Source organism: Haliotis rufescens, unplaced genomic scaffold (assembly GCF_023055435.1).
Source record: "Haliotis rufescens isolate VD_foot unplaced genomic scaffold, xgHalRufe1.0.p SCAF_4, whole genome shotgun sequence".
Classification (NCBI taxonomy): domain Eukaryota; kingdom Metazoa; phylum Mollusca; class Gastropoda; order Lepetellida; family Haliotidae; genus Haliotis; species Haliotis rufescens.
Genome location: NW_025964112.1, coordinates 17,730,171 through 17,748,040, shown reverse-complemented (window position 1 = coordinate 17,748,040; position 17,870 = coordinate 17,730,171). Strand labels below are relative to the sequence as shown.

The following is a 17,870-nucleotide window of genomic DNA, read 5'->3' as shown; positions in this document are numbered from 1 at the left end:
CAAAGCAAGCCACTGTTACCCTTCTTATGAGGAATTGGCTGGTTAAGTCATTGCATCTGAATGTGTGGGTATTCGTTGCTAAGATCTCTTTGTGATGTGTACAAAACATATATTCATTGTAACCCGTCAGAGATTTCTTTTTTCATATTAATCTGTCACAATGTAGTTTGATTAAATGGTGTTGGAAGTTACTCACCCATAGGACACAACTATATTTATTTATAATATGGTTTCTTTGTCTTATGCTGCATTAATCACTATGTCAGGTATGTGGTGGCGGCATGTTGATAATGGAATGGAAGTGTGAGAAACTGACCTGGAAAATAGTTCCTGATTGAAAAAAAAAAAGTGGGAACTCAACTCTACATGTGAAAGGTGCAAACTTACTTTGAAGTGTGAATGTATGATCTTTGAACGACATCTTTGGAGGCAACTACACACGTCTTAATGTGTTCCGTTTTCAGTCGAAGCATGAACACAATCCATACTGACATTATAGTACGTCGTTGCCGTGCTTGACACATAGAAACGACGGCAACGGCACAGATACAGTTGTGTGTTTGGGGAAAGGGATATCTGCAATACTGACACGGACCCACGGCGAGAGGTAGGCATAAAACACGGTTGTCTGTGCGATGATTCAGTGGACATTATCGTCCCCAAATCTAAGCAATATTCACATTTACACAGTATGGTTTTCTTGGGATGATTTTTGTGTGTATTGATTGTACATCTGCTATTAAAACCGACATCGGTATGCTTTATATTATTTACGATGTAAACATTCTTATTCACAGAATGTTTTTACTTGTCTAGTTAATGCTCAATAATATTATTTTTATTGTATTTTTCAAAATTGTTGTTATGACATAAACTAGAACAAATGACATGAACTAACGTGTGCGTTCTTATTGAAAATAGATAATGTATTATACAACATTAAAACGTTCAAAGAACTTAAAAAGAAAATTCTGAAGCTCTGAATGTAAAAGATTCACCATCAAGAATCTGTCCCGTGTTGATTTAGAACTCAAAACGCGTTAAAATAATCATTGTGCGTAAGTAAATGTGCGGGAATAATCGTTACTCGTGACAAAACATACTGTATTTAGTTATTGTTCTTCGATGTTGAGTATATGTGAATAACACGTCAACGGGTACTAAATAAGACCGCCAGTTTCTTATCGATTTATCATAATGCCTGTATAATACCACATGCAGGTAGCACAAAACCATAACATACGGACGAGCAGACGCATCACTGTAGCCGTTGCTTCTGAAAGGTAATATGAATTATGTCATTCGATGATACCGCGTTAACATTTGATAAATAAGTAAAACATAGCACAAGCGAAGATACATTTCTGTAATTAAGCGTATCATATACAGTAATGTAAATTGTATTAAATTATATCATTCGTGTTGCGAGAGGAATATCCATTATCCAGGCTCAAAAATGTTTTCAACATAAACTTTGCTTTTTTGTTGTTGCTTACATTCTTAATTGTAAGAAAGGGTATTTTGAAATGAGATAATCTGTTCTTAAGTTATTTTTCGTTCTTTTATTCATGTCTGAATCCTTGATTTGACGTAATGGCCACTTAACGTTTATCTCAAGCAAAGCCACATTTTTGGGGGTTACACATACATCATATGATTGACGTGTTATGTACATGTATACTACATATTAAATTATATAAAATGTCCATACTTGTTTTTTTCTAGTTGCTACTGCGGCATGTCATATTACTTTTAATCCTAGATTACCATTTTGGAATGCACATCTACCGTTTTCATTTATTAAGAGGCGTGTTCCGCCATGCGGTATACCACGCTTGGTAACAGTCATTTCTGATTGATCAGAATTATGATTTGGTGGACATGAACAATCCTTTTAGATTCTTCGGCTGCCTTGTGCTATGAATAAATCGACACTTACTTAAACAACCTTTCATCTTTTCGCTTTGCTCCAGTACTGGAATATCAGAGTGCACAGCAAGCATTAGATTACAATTTCGAGGGTTATAGGTATTCACAAACGGAATAGTTCTGTGTCTGCGTTTTCATCAATTTTGGTCTTGATATTTCTTGAGATTTTTCTGACCGGTATCCTTGCAGTTTTGAACAGTCACATCTGAAAAAGTAATTCCTTGTCTTCCGTTCCTTGGTGAATTTTATTGATGGCTGTAGTGAATTTAGAATTCCATGGACCTTCTGCATCTGCTTGAAACTTGACAGCAAAATACTGAAAGGTCCATCAAAATAGCGTCTCTTTTTATCTCGAACATCTTCAAAATATATGAATATACGTTAAAATCAAAATAAACAGAATCTCACCGAGTGACTATTTCAGAAGAGTGAAAGTCAGACGTCATGCTTTTTCAATTGACGCGCATATAAAGCATGTGCTATGTTTACGGCTAAAACAACAGCAAAATCGACGTCTGGCGAACGTTACTCAAAATTGTTTTAGGCCCTGTTTGAATCATACACACAGGGAAGTGTTTACTTAGAAGACCTTTTTATTTAAACAGCACAGAATAAACATGTCTGGCTTGATTGAACCAATACGTCAGCTGGTTTCCTATAATGGCGTGACTTCCTCCGCCTTTCGTTTTCAGTGATTCCCAGAAAAAAATGACTTCAACCAAAATGACATTCACTGTGGTCGATCTGTTCGGATCAATATGTTGAAAGGTAATGCCAGAGATAATATCAAAGTGTGACCTTGTCATTTACACTACACAGGGCATCCAGGTTACCGCTGTCCCTATCACTGTATACTCTGCAAAAAAAGAAACGCAAAAGAGGTAAAATCGTAAATATCTGACAATTTTGCCGATATCTATACAACATTAATACCAAAAATGAATTCGTCATTTCTGCATGGATTGGGATTGATTTGTGTGGTAAAATTGAGGTCCGCCTGAAATTTGGTGAACAGAAAGAATGATCGCAAAAACACAACCACGTGAGAGCCTGGGGCCAAATCACATGCACGTGCACGTGCACGTGCACGTGCACGTGCATCATCACTTGTTGGGATATAAAACCGATGGGTTTGCATTAGCATACCATCACAATCTTACAGCGAGTGAACAACATAAACATGCCATGAATGACGGAAGCCCAATGCAACAACGTCATTGGCAGATTGCAAACAGGAGAATCATCTTAAGTTGTAGCCAGGTTTTTCCACGTAGCACCACGCACCATTACAAGACTGTGGAACCGTTGTCAGACACACGGGACAACTCGGGACCTTCCCAGAGCCGGTCGACCACGTATCACTACTGGAGCACAAGACAGATTCATACGGCTACGTCACTTTCGTGAAAGAACCACCACGGCGACCTCTATAACTACGGCAATACCAGGATTACACAGGATATCAGCCCAGACAGTGAGGAACTGTTAACACACTGAAGGTATTCGCGCAAGACGACCACTTCGAGGTGTCATTTTGCATCGTTAGCTGCGATTTCAATGATGTCAAGGTCACAGAGTATGACCACAACTGCGATGGAGACAAGTTTAGTGTAGTGACGGGTCACGTTTTATGCTTCGCCGTGTGGATGGTAGACGTTGTGTTTACAGGCGTGGCGGGGAACGTTATGCACGAAACTTAACACAGGAAGTGGACAGATTTGGTTGTGTTTGTGTGATGATGTGGGCAACCATCTCCTACACTTATAGAACAGACTTGGTGCAAGTTTTGGGGAATTTAACGGCACAGCGTTACACGGATGAGATTCTTCGGCCATACGCCCTTCCCATTATGCAACAAGCGAGCGTCAGTTTCCAACAAGACACCGCCCGGGCTCACACTGCAAGACTGACAACAACCTTTTTCAGGAATAACAACATCCAGCTCCTGCCATGGCCTCCGGGTCTCTAGATTTAAACCCAATCGAACACTTATGGGATGCACTGGATCAACGACTGCTGGCATGTCGGCAACAACCACAGAACCTCCGACAGTTGGCACAAGCGCTGCAGTCAGTGTGGTGAACATTCCACAGCCCACAATTCGGGATCTGATTGCTTCCATGGGACGACGACGCCATTCAGTTTAGGACTCTAATGGTGGCCATACAAGGTATTGAACTAAGATGACCTTTCCTTGAAAATCCACTGTTCCATGTGTGCCATATGGAACCTGGGTCAATGGGAATGATGTGTACAAAGTTTGAACAATCGATTACAGTCTGTTGATTATTTATATGACGTTTAAATTATACATCTAAAATCACTTTCTTATTTGCAGAGAACACTTTACTTCAGCCAACTAGTGCATAAACAGGACTTCTTTTGCTACAGGCATTTTGTTGCCCCTCGATTGTTAGGATCAATTTCACATTGTTAAAAGCAACACAATCTGGTGTTTCTTGTAACTGTTAGATAACCTACAGTCACCTTTACATAACTGACTGATCTGAAAGTCCCAGTCCCTGAAAGTTCCACCATGTCAGACTTTTATAACAAATATAGATATTATTCAAGTCAACTTTCAGGATAATGTTCTTGTTTTAAACATTTTTGCAGATAAAAGAATTAGAGCAATTAAGAATGGTGTAAGGTACAAGATAAATTTACAGAATATTTATTTCGAAGTGTATGTAGAGCTGCTGTGCTCTCGTGAACACCTGATGTCATCACTGTTTGATAGTCATTCCTAAACACATGCACATGATAAAGTCGGAATCGTACAATCGACTCTTTTTTTGGTATGGTAGAGCTTTCTTATGAATATGGAAAGGGTTTTGTCGCTTTCATTTATTTGAAATATATTTTAGAAATATTTCTAGTCAGTTTCCCTGACATGTTACAGAAAGTAAATGTAACGTTTTTTAGACATATTGAAATATGTTCAATATCAAGGTGTCAAACGTGGGTACTCAGTGTTTATTCCTGCTGTGATCCATTCATATACTTTCCTCCGCTATTTTGCCTTTTACGGCCAGTGGAATCCATTTCGGCAGATAATCGAGACTGATGGTGTTGACATTTTATATTTACAGTGTGGTAGTTAGTACAAGGAAACCCCTTCCCGCATGGTAAGTGTTGTAGACGTCTACATATAAAGAAAGGGATATTACTAACGATCGAACAATTCATTTATGCGGTGATTTATTTAACGGACAATTTCAGTGCGAACGGTACTGTCTGTGTTAACGGGGTTTCCCTGTCATGCCTTTTGAGACGCTGAAAGGTTGAAGAACAACTCTCCATTGTTCGGTAAATATTGTTAACAATGTCACAGTTTGACAACATAGTTTTAACAAAAGGTTCAAATACTAGTATCAGATGCAAAAACCCATAAACACGCTTCTTAATAAACCAGTGTTTTATCAAGGTTGCAAAGTTGAGCAAACAGTTTGACAGTATGATTTATGAGTTTATTTGATTTCAATGGTAAAACACCTTGTTGAAATTTGAAACTTTTCTGACGGCCAATGCCCATTGCTGGCGACCATTGGCAATACGCCTGGTCTTAGTATCACCAGACCCGTGAATGTCCGGGTTAAAATACATGAAGGTCATCAGCAACCCACGCCTACCGTAAGAGGAGACAGTGCTTGTCGTAAGAGGTTAACGGGATCGGGTGATCAGGCTAGCTAATTTGATTGACGCATCTCATCGTATCTCAGTTGCGTAGATCGATGCTCATGATGTCAATTGCTTGATTCGCTGGTCCTGACTCGATTATCTACAGATTATCTAACGTCTGACTGTGCCAGGCGAAATTCCCAAAAAATCACCTAAGTGTTCCACATCCTGACCACGCCGGGGTCGTACAAAGACCAACAGGAGAGGTTCAAAACATAATCACAGCTCGACCACGTCCTTCATGCATTTCTGTTGGAATTTCCTGAAGACATGAATAACTTTCATTATAATTTTTTTGGAATAAAATTACACACAATCATGGAATTTATGGAAATTGGGTTAAAACGTCTTTCTAGTGTGGGAATTTATTTTCAACATGTTTCCCCACACACGTCTCACACAAGGAATACTGACTTGGTTACTTGCAAACTACTACAGGTATTACCTGCATGTAAACTCCCACAATCCTTCCGAAGTATCCTCTCCTTTCCACAGTGTTAACCTTTCTGCCTTAGACTCTTTCCAGTTGAAGAGAAAAAGCAGAAGTTTTAGTGATGCAATTCCCGCAAGACAGTATGTTATAGTTAATGAACAGAATGTAATTATCTCATATTTATGCAAACTCAAAATATGTTGCATACACAGCACTTAACTAAGAATGCACAGTATGATATGCACAGTTTTACTAACAGCATCAATGCTATTATAATCACAAGAATGTGTAGGCCGATGTGTATCGCAGCTTTATGAGCAGAGTGGATCAACCAGTGATGGGTATTCCTACAAAAGACAGGTACAACGATGGAGAGATCATCTGTACTTCTTATTGTAAATAAAAACTTAGGTTCTTTCGATGTGTGACCTGATTGATTTACATGACATCGTATCTTGAAGGCTTGGACCTTGTATCCCCATGTGTATAAAACACTGATCATTCATATTCTGACTTTGCCATAAAGGTCCCCTCTGTTGTGTTGCTAAACGACCATATGTCCTGAACATTTTTCTTTACTCTTTTTCCAAAGAATCTCTGCACTTGCTTACAGCAGATATTATTCAAAACTGACACATCAACATAATCAGTAAATGCGTATAATACGAGGGTAGTTCTAAGCCTAACAAACACAACCAACAATTGTGAAAGTGTTTTTACTTCTATTTTTCAATATAATCTCCCTGCTTTTCAATACACTTTTCATATCGATAGTGAAGCTTTTCAATTCCAGTCAGGAAGAGTTTTCTGAAACCACACCGAAATACCAATTCACGCCAGCTTTGAGGTCATCCTTGTCGTCATAGCGCTTACCACGAAAGGGTTCTTTCAGTTTAGGAAACAGGTGGAAATCATTTGGTGCCAGGTCTGGCAAGTATGGAGGGTGGGGAAGTTCAGATTGTCGCATAGCAGCCTTTGCAAGTCGAGGGTGTGAAAGAGGCATTTTCATGAAAAAGTAGAACTCCAGCAGTCAGCATTTCTCGCCGCTTTTCTTTGATAAAATCACTCGGGCGATGAAGTAAATCAGCATAGTACGCACCTGTAATCGTCTTTTGACTTTCTAAGTGGAATTTATGTGTGCCAATTTTGTTCAAATATGGTTAATGTCATTACTCCATGCGCTAGATAATATGCAGTTTTAAACATACGTATCAAAAACTCTTCCATTAGTCAGGTAAGAGCCAGTGAGTAATTCGCTAAAAGTAGACGCAGTGCCAACCTTTCCGTCATAAGTCTGATGAAGGATCAGTGACAGCCAATATGTACTCGCCACAGTTCCATGTTATTGCTGAATATCTCATAGCTCCTCCTGCTGGCCTTCATCTGACACAAAAAGCTAACTTCCTACCTACTTCAGTAATCTTAGCCCAGTGTTTTTAATGTTCGAAATCCTATTACTGGATCATTTATCATTTAATTGAGTGAGTAAATATTTAACGTCAAATCGGTTGTATATCAGCCATATAGTGACGAGCAATTTTCATTTAAATGCTGCAGCAAGGCGTCAATTAATTGCGCACTTTTTCCATATGCGCGCTGTTTGAATGTGCGAACGGCTTGTGATGGAGGCGTGAGTCGCTCTTACAAACATCCCAAGAACACCGATTGACTCCCATTCTGTCAGGAATAGTGGTACACCAATAGTGGTACATACGTATCTAGGTCACTCGACTATGAGTTTGACAGCAGCCATTTTGTCCTCTCGCATGATCTTTGTCACGTGACGACCGAATTGCGCAACAGCGACAAATGGACCGCAAAATACGGTATAGCATAAAACTATCTTTATTAGTTGTGTGTGACCACAATCTTGTGGTCATGTCATTGTGTGCACATATTGCAGAACTGTTAGGAAAATCACAAACACTACAAGTGTGATGTTTGTTTCCTGATATCTGTATGCATGTTCTGTATTGTCTAAAAGAATTGTACACGTGTTTTCAACATGACATAGCAGAAGATACCTTCTTTTCAATAACACATAAACGTATCACGAATCATCTCAAGGAAGAATTCTGGTGCCGAATCGTGTCCATTAGCCGTGCCATGGTCAGCTGATCGTGGGTTCGATTCTCATAAGAGCCAAGATTGAGATAACTGGTTTGTGAGTGCCATGCTGGTGCTAGTGGGTTTCAAGTGGTGCCATCTACTATCTCCGTCATTTTGAGTTTTCCATTTGTTGACGCATTGTAAAATAACTGAAATACTGTCCAAAGCGTACAACCAAACTCACTCATTAGCTCTTTTCTAGCATATTAGTATTCAATACGTGCACATTTGTATTGTTAATATCCAAAAATTTAGTTTTCAGGTAAATGAATCAGCAATTGTTTGGTTTTCCATTATGCTGTCAGCTTCGTGAGAACTGATCTATCAAGACACTGAAAGAACGTTGACATGAAGTCCTACATGTATGGTGTACAAGGGGCGTTCCTGGCCGTCAGCCTGTGCACCGTGTGTGCAGCAAATACGTGCACCGATCTTGGAAATCTCCCTTTCTTGAAGAACGGATATACGTGGGCAGGATCTCCGTTTATGAACTTAACGACAGGTAAATCCAATAGTAAACATACCTGTCTACATAGACTAAAGACCACAATGTTTCTCATTTCCAGAGGATCCTGACCTGATAAAGACCAACGCTGAAGAGACAGATCATCCTAGCGTACTAATTGCCATGACAATGGATTAATGATGTATGGATAATGTTGTCACGAAAAGGGAAAAGACATATTAATTCTATGGATGACATCTACCTAAAGTTAGAATTATTTTTTTCCTAAACCGTTGCCGAATTAGGTAGGTATTAAATCGTTAATGAGAAAACTAAAAATTTGTCATTCAAAGTCAAAGTCAATTCCTCCTCTCTATCCGCCCAATGAAAAGGAACAATATCTCTAATTCAACATGAAAATGAAGTTTACATGTGATAACCAGCACACCGTTCTACATGTATCATACAGTTTCTGAACATCTCACATAGCAACAATATAGTGTAAATAATAATTGTGTCGAGGCACAACAAAGGTATCTACTTATCCTTTGTTTTGTAACTATCTACTTTCAAGTGCATCACAAACATCTATTCATGTATAAAACATTTGAATCGATGAAACAACAAACAACAAACGTTCGCGTAGTATGTGCGTGAGTGGTGTCGTGGCATGCTCTGTCGGTAATTATAATGGGTTGGATTTCCATAATTCCAGTCGGTAAGGATCTTTGGTGTGTTAGCACCATAACCATGTTTCATGGGTCACGTCATTGATCTTGTGGCTTTTCTTCCAAATAAGGCTGACATGCCTTATACAACTGAAATACTGTTCAAAGAGATGTGAAAAACACATCTTACTTTCTCATCAAGAATATTAATAAGCATTTTCAATGTGAATCCCCGTGGCTATTTTTAAATGATTACATTATGAACCATACATTTACATCCATAATTGTAAAGGTTATTGTTCAATTCCAATGCACATGACAACTGCAAATTTACAAAATAAGGAAATTTGGTTGTCTCGACCTCAACATAGATAAATCAGACCTAAACAATCACGGGGTGTAAGTATATTGTACACGCTTCAACTCCAGGTGGTCTGATGCTGTGCGCTGTCGAATGCATCAAGCGGTCCAGGTGCATGTCGTTCAACTTCTACCTTCAAGACGGCAGCTGTGAGATGCGTGACGTGGAGACAAGTGATCCGTTCTACTTGCCAGTGTCCACAGTTGTGCATTCAAATATAAATCAATTCCAGGAGGTATGGATACGCAGTTTGAAGCGAGGTCAACCGTGTCAGTCAATAGTTATTCAAACTCCGTTAATCATACCGAGTTTCATTCAGGTACCAAATTCACATCCCCTATATCGTCCGAATTGGATTCTTTCTTTGTAGCACCATTGATGCTGGGGTTTTGCCAAAGTTTTAAACGACACAAATGGGACAACTGTTGACCTCACTCATCCCCCACTCCCCCACGAATCACTGCGTGGAAAGTCGGTTTGGGGGCGTAGTTAGTCAGTTTGTTAAAGCCCCCCTACGTTCACCCTGGGGACAATCTTTCAGACCCACGTATGCTGGCCAGCTCTGTGTGCAGGGCCCATTTCCACAAAGCGATCGTAGTTATACGATTGTAAGTATGGCAGTACTTTAAAACAATGGCTGGAAGTGACATGTGCTTCCCAGCTTCCCGAGTTCAAAACAAACCCTGCAGCTTGTCGATTGAGGTAACTGCGCTTTACATGTTGATAACCAAGATGTTTGCATGATAATCCCGACAAAATGTCATTTGCCGCTCAACAGGTGTACCACGTTTGTGGGAAGAGAGACATGCCAGTGTTGTTGTGGGATCATTACCCGATTCCCAGGCGTACCAGAGGAGTTGTGAATTCCAACGGGGGACACAGGTACACTCACTACTGGTAGCAGTGACAGACTGACATCTCTTTTCTGAGGACGGCAGCAGTTGATATTGATTGTATGTGGCCCCAGGGAGCACTCAATCAGCCACAAAGGGCAACGGATTCGTTTTGACAATCATACCATATTTGATAACGAGACGATAGCATTACCAAATAATGTTCTTTCCAGTTGACACTTTTTCGTCCTGTCAAATGGTGAACTGATACAATTGAACAATGTTTCATTACGTATTGGTCAGTTTTAGGATCAGGAACATTGAATTGTACATACTACATGTGTTTTTTATTATGGTGCAAATGTTTATACACCCACATTCTTAACGGTTGGTTAAGAGTATATTCACATTCCTTGTTATTCCTGTACTTTAATCAATTGCAGTTACTTGCTCGGACGTGTGAATTCCATGACTGCGACGTGCATGAAGCATGTATCCCTGAGGACGGAGATTATTCTTGCGCTGTGGGTAAGATTTACAACCAAAGTGACGCGTGAAGTCCCGGGGTATAATAGGTCTTCAGAAACCTATGCTTGCCGTAAAAGGCGACTAACGGGAAAGGTTGGTCAGGCTCGCTGACTTGGTTGATGCTTGTCATCGTATCCAAATTGGGTGGATCGATGCTCATGATGCCGATCACTTGATTGTCTGGTTATAGATGGAGCCTGTCCTTTACTAATTGTCAACCAAACCCTGAATTTTATACATTGCGTTTCACAGAGGGCATTATTTTGAAATGAAAGGCCAAGTATATTAATGCCAACTTGATTTGAAACATCTTTCACTAATGGGGTGGCATGGGTGTCTCAGACGTCATAGCCCCCTTAACACGCAGTGCGGAGTTGCGTCCCTTAGGCGTTCCAGAAACATTGATTCTGGGTTCGAATCCCGGTCCATCCCGATTGTGTTTCTAGTTTTGTCAGCACGATACCCGTGCTCGTGGTTTCATCAAAGTGGTAAACATCTTTGACCTGTATCACTTGAGGTTTTCCTCCCACATGTAACTGACACAACGTGATATAACTGAGATACTACAATACGGTGAAATCTCTTCAACTCGAATCCGTTTGAAACAATATAACTCTACGACAAAGTCAGAATCCTTATTTAATTGTGGACTAATATAGATCGGCATTTTGATTGTCTCAAACTACTGATATGTCGATATGTTTCGATGGTCCTGATATCTCCGAGATAAATATAGAAAGTGCCACATACTTTTTGGAGTGGATTTGTTCGTGGTATATCGTTTGCATCAATAGCAGGGATACCACTAGCAAGGTGTATTTAAATTACTTTGTGAACTGTGGGAACGGGTGGCACTGTCGCTTTTTCGCCGCACGTTCATATGCAGGGATGAATGACTTAGTCACTTCAAGCTTGTTTGAAACCGGGATTCGCCTGGGAGCTGAGTCTTGCTTTGTTACCACAAGCCCGTGCTAATGTGCCTACCCCATCCACAGTAGTAACGTCTAGGATCTGCATCACTTTGGGTTATTCTGGTACACGCCATGGGTTCGTGTGTGCGTGCGTGCGTGCGTGTGTGTGTGTGGCGGCTTGTACTACTTTGGACTGATGCCGATTTATAGTGCTAGCCCACTGAGATACCATGCCACAGTTTAAGATGAATACCCCACTCAGAAATAGTATACTGACTCCAAGCCGACCAGTCCTTGTTTTAGCTCGACAGGGTAACAACAAGTACCATCTTTTTACATCTTTTGGTATGAAGAGGCCGGGGATCGAAACCCGCTCTCCGGGCGGACGCTTTACCACTAGACCACGGAGTCTGTTTTTGGTCTGTATGGGTCACTTTGGTCTTAAAACTAACACATCATGACATAATTGAAACTGCCCAAAATGGAGCCAATCACAGACTCACTCATCCTTGACTTGTTGTGTGTTCCTAAAACAGAATTCCCCTCATCTTGTGCCGACGTTAAGCAGTGCGCACCCAAGAGTGATGATGGAGAGTACTGGATATACCTACGCGACTTCAACATGGTCAAAGCCCGCATATATTGCCACAACATGGCGTCCACAGAACCCTCGGACTACCTGACCCTCCCTGTCACTAACTATGGCTACTACCCCATCCTCCGCAACCCTATCTGTGCTGGAGAGGTGGAGGGCCTGGCAGGTTCCTGTGATGGAAACGGTGGGGAGGTCTGGTTCAATAAAATCAAGATCGACACACGGGTAAGATATTATGTTATATCCAGGGTTTAACGCTGCTTTGAACAGTGTTACAGTGATATAACTAATAATTGGAGGGAAGTACAATGTAATGAAATTGATAGACATTTATATTTACGAACGGACATGGAATTGTACCAATATATCAAGAATCAAAATGGGTTCGAATCTTGGATTTGAACCCTTGACAAGCGGATCCTGGCACAACAAGGAACGCTTATCGGCACAACGATTAGCAGCGCTTTAGATCACGCATTCACCCTTAACCTCGATCATATGAACGGAGCTAAACATATTATTATAGTATTCCCGTGACGATCTCGGTTGGAATACGACTATGCTTGACGTATGAGGCGACTAGGATCGGGCGGTCAGACTCGCTGACTTGGTTGATGCATGTATTTGTATCCCAATTGCGTTTGGATATTGCTGAGTGCGGCATACAAACAAACAAATCAATTTTAGTGACATGGTATATGTATAACGATTCTGTATTTGATGCTAATGGAGGCACGGGTGATGAAGTAACTAAGTTTGTTATGCAGAGTTGTATCCCTTGACTGTGCCAGGATACAAATATCAGATTCGTCGCGATCATCAGTATTGGCAAGTGAGTACCAAAGCAGTACTCGTTGGATTCACCAACTGCAACATGTTAATCCGTGAAGGGCGCCGGGAGTAGCTGTGCAGAGTTGCGTGTCTTTTGTGTGTCAGGATCTGATGGCCGTGTGTAACATATCCTGCATAAATGGTTGTCATAGATTGCTATGTCTGGAATTACCACGGTGATAACTTAACTGGATGTGACATGATTTCTTTTTCAGTCACTGAGAGTTACCACAAACGACCACACATTTGCTAACTACACAAATTCGAAATTGCTGTATGGAGTTGCTTCAGATTGTTATGCCAAACACAACGATGGAGTCAAGGCTTCATGCGGACCTCGCGGCATGTTTACCATCGATTTGAGTGGAACTGGCATGGCCGTAACGCCGGAGGTAGTTATGAAACTATGTAAATATTGATATCTCATTGTCATTTCCGAATTGCTTCTGTTGCAAAGGAAGACAACTTATGAGTTGTGTCCCGTATGAGTTCAAAAAAATCTATAGAATCACGTTTCACCCTGATTAATGTTTCCCAATTGCGTTGATCGATGCTCATGATGTCAATCACTGGATTGTCTGGTCCAGACTCGATTATATACAGACCGCCTTCATATAGCAGGAATATTGCTGAGTGCGGCGTTAAACAACAAACATCGTCCGTGCAGCTGATAACAACAGCAAGTATTGAAAGTTTGCTCGTGGGCCAGGTTACACTTGACGGCAATGGATTCTTCCGCGGTGGCCAACTGTCCTCAAAATAATGGGTTCACACTGATTTTTCTTGAAGTGTCTTCAGCACTGTGCAGTAACGTACAGTACAGGCTGACCGATTAATAAAAAAAATCCAAATGTTTTATCTATTTCCGTAGACGACCTGGCTCGACACCGGCTACAAATACTGGATGAACGTTACGCGAGCCGATGACAATACCAGGGTCTACATGAACTGCGGGGGGTATCCGGGCTACTGTGAGGCTGAGGACGGCCTGTTTCTCCAACCTTACGACATGGAAGGTAAGGACTCAGTCACACATACAGGATTTTTACTGCCGTCCTTGATAGGACCATTCCCGATTAACATTTGTCAAAAGTCTGATCAAGATCCTGTGATTCGTAGCGGAAATTCACAAACAATCAGATATTGTTCAGGAAGCGTCCCGATTCAGCCGTTTCCAGCCGAATTCGTCCCGATTCTCCCGTTCTCAAAACGAATCTGATCCGGTTTGTATCTTCCGCATGGTATAAAAGGACCGAATCTGTCCCGACAGCTTACCGATTCTCCCGAATGCGATCCGACAGAGATCAGACAGTGACCGGACAGTGAACCGACAAACTAATGACAAGATCTGGACTCAATCAACAAGAAACGGCAATCAACAATTCATGCCCGTTCATCACGACAGCGTCTCGATCCACAGGACACCGTCCAGATAACACAGGGCATTGTTACGATTTTGATCCGACACAGCAAAATCTGTCACGACATAGTCACGATTGTAATCCGACTCGACAAAGTCGACTGAGTTTCCCGAATGTTACGGGATGCACCATACTGTCGGGAGTGCTTGGCCGACCTCTCTGGACCTTTCCCGATCCGTAGAACTCTGTTTAGAACATATAAGACTGATAGGACATTACAGATCATTGAGGATAGTAATCCGACTTTTTCACTTTTCGTGTCGTAGCGCTGTCTGATCTCAAACGGGAGCCACAATCGGCACAGTGTGAACCTGGCCTAAGCACAGGCTCAGAACAGTCAAGTATAAATACGAAACTGCTTCTGCAATAAATTATGTATCATCTGATAATATGTAACAAATATTATATTTGGGATAACACTTTCTTTGTAAAGTACAGATTCTCGTACTTTTTTAGGTTGAGTCCCAAATATGTAATATATAATAATCAGCTGTCCATACACACAACTGAAACCTAAAACCGATAGTTAGAAACTCGATGAAGCCACTTGGAACGCAATTGTACTGATTACTGAAGTATACTTTCTCGTTTTCCTTTTCAGTTCTTGAAGAATCATCTGCAACCGAAGTTCAGTGCACCAACCCATAGCTGCTTGATGCAAGCATCGCTTGTTTTAGGATTCCTTGGTGACCATGTATAATTGTTTGACATAATTGTTTAGTTACTTGAGCTTCAGTATACGATCTTACTCCTATTGAACGACTCAAGGACATGAAATAACCAGCATAGTTAAATACAAAAGCTACTGATCTAGACATCTTTCATTTAAAATAATAACCCATACCTTGTTTCAAACATGTGTTTGAATTGCGAATTTACGGGACAAGGTGGCGAAAATGGTTTTTTTAAGAATTCTATTCCTTTGTCGTGTATGGATGTGGGGACATTGGTTCGAATTCCAGATTCGCCCTTATTATGATCCTGTTTTTTGTCAGCACCTTACGTATGTCCATTGTGTTCATCAAACTGCCACACCTTGCGCCACCTACGGCTTTTCTCCTACACTTAACTGGGTCGCTGTGTTATAACCTGAAACACGAAGGACGAGAAAGAAATACATACTTCCACACAGTCAAAGAGAGCTTGTGTTGTATAAACTTAAAACGTCTCGATTATACTTATGTGCTTGTTGAAGTTGTGTTGTAATGTATTTGTATAATTTGTTCTAACTGATGTCATGTATATTTGCTACGGGTCGCATTAAACTGGGGGGAAAGGCGTATACATTTCAGTGTCGTTTATATGTAATATTTGTATGTCTGTGGTATGAATTCAAAACGTCAACGCCAGAGAATAACCTCGAATATCGAATATCTGCATAAACATTCCACAGGGCGAAAAGGATAAATTAGTGATTACAGTTATATGAATGGATCACAGTCATTCGCGATGACACCAGGTGTTCGCGAAAAAGGTATGAACTCCTTGCTCAACCGGTAGCACCCGCCAAAAGTTTACATTTTAAATGTAAGTGTTCGTCGATTTGTTGCCTTACGCCCAATAATCAGTGTTTAAAAATTTAGAACTGCTGTTATCGTGCATCGAGTGGTCGAACAACGAGTCCATTGTCCATTTCCCCAAATAGGAAAACTGAAGCAAGTATGCTGTATTCTTGACTTCACATTTTCCCAGCAATGTAATCAATAAATATTCGCGTCTTGTCTCTTATATCCTTCATGCCCCTTGTACCTACTGCCAAACATGCTCATTATATGAAAATGTATTTGTATAGAAAATAGTTGCTTGCCGATTCAGAGCACAGTAATGTTGCTATGACCAATGGTGTTTAACTGACATGAGAGTAAAGACTCTTTTCAGTTGCATATGGGCCCATATGTGTAGTACTGTTGTGGTTCCTGTGGCTCATTACAGAAAACAGTTTATGTTTGTTATATTCTAAAGATTGTTAGTTTGTTTAACGCTGCAATCAGCAATATTCAAGCAAAATGATGGCGTTCTGTAAAACCAGTCAATCCATTGACTGACATCATGAGCATCGATCTACGCTATTGGGATACGATGACATGCATCAACCAAGTCAGCGAACCTGACAACCACGCGCTTTTAATCGATAAGCAAAGTGTTGCTGAAGACCCTATTCTAATGTACTACATACAGTTTTACATGTCATATGTAACCACATAAGTCAGCTCATTTAAGTCGTTTATTAAACGTTATACCTTCGTCTGTATATAGGTTAAGTCACTGCATCTACATCTACGTATTATTAAACTATCAGCACACGGTCACACCTATTCCAGCCATGTACCTAACATTCAAATGCTAACAGTTAAGCCAACATTCAGAAATCCACACAGAGCACGCTCGTTACACAGCTAGGGGAAAATGATGTTTACGCTTGTCTCACTAAGGTGACAATCGCGACGAATCGAAACCTCCCTGTGTTGACTAAATCCTGTTTAGTAACTCTGATAAAGAAGAGTAAATGATTTCACATCACGCAATCACTCAATGCTATTGTCATTCCGCTGCTATTACATGTCTGTGCTTTTAGCTCTTAGCTTTCTTGTTAGTGTCTATACGATGACCAAAGGATAATAATTGTTTGATATTATAGTGCATATTAATGTGATTGTACATTTGCATTGTACAATCCCGTATTTCTTCAATATGCGTGATGTTGCCTTGACTGTTATAACAAATAAAACTCACAGACTACCAATTTCAATTGCTTTGCTTACATGCATTTTATAATAATAAAAATATATTGCAGCAGATAATGAATATATTAAGAAAGGACCATGTCACCAGATATACATAGGGGCACGTGTAGCCAATGTTTTATGGCTCGCAATTCGCTCTGTGGGATGACGTCCCATAGACGTGCCAGGATTCCATTTAAAACTTCATCCTCATTGATCCTTGGTTTACGACCTGCTTCAACTCGAGATTTCCTTTTAGCTTTTCCTGACACGCCGTGATATAAAAGAGAAGTAGTTAAAACAGGCGTTAAAAACAATGTCATGTAACTCATTGGAACTCATCCAGAGAAAAATACGACACTCGACATTGATTAATCGCGACAACTACGAAGGCGGTCCTAA

At 40.5% G+C, this 17,870-nt stretch overlaps 1 protein-coding gene across 1 annotated transcript; it reads left to right on the top strand.

Moving 5' to 3' along the window:
• Positions 1 to 1,225: 1,225 nt before the first annotated feature.
• LOC124149240 (A disintegrin and metalloproteinase with thrombospondin motifs 9-like) lies at positions 1,226 to 16,031 on the top strand. The gene is made up of 8 exons (XM_046520697.2): positions 1,226 to 1,283; positions 8,458 to 8,654; positions 9,695 to 9,861; positions 10,903 to 10,987; positions 12,435 to 12,718; positions 13,540 to 13,716; positions 14,196 to 14,340; positions 15,347 to 16,031. Exons 2-8 carry the CDS (start codon positions 8,501 to 8,503, stop codon positions 15,391 to 15,393), a joined length of 1,059 nt encoding a protein of 352 aa, XP_046376653.2. The 5' UTR covers positions 1,226 to 1,283; positions 8,458 to 8,500; the 3' UTR covers positions 15,394 to 16,031.
• The last annotated feature ends 1,839 nt before the right edge of the window (positions 16,032 to 17,870 follow it).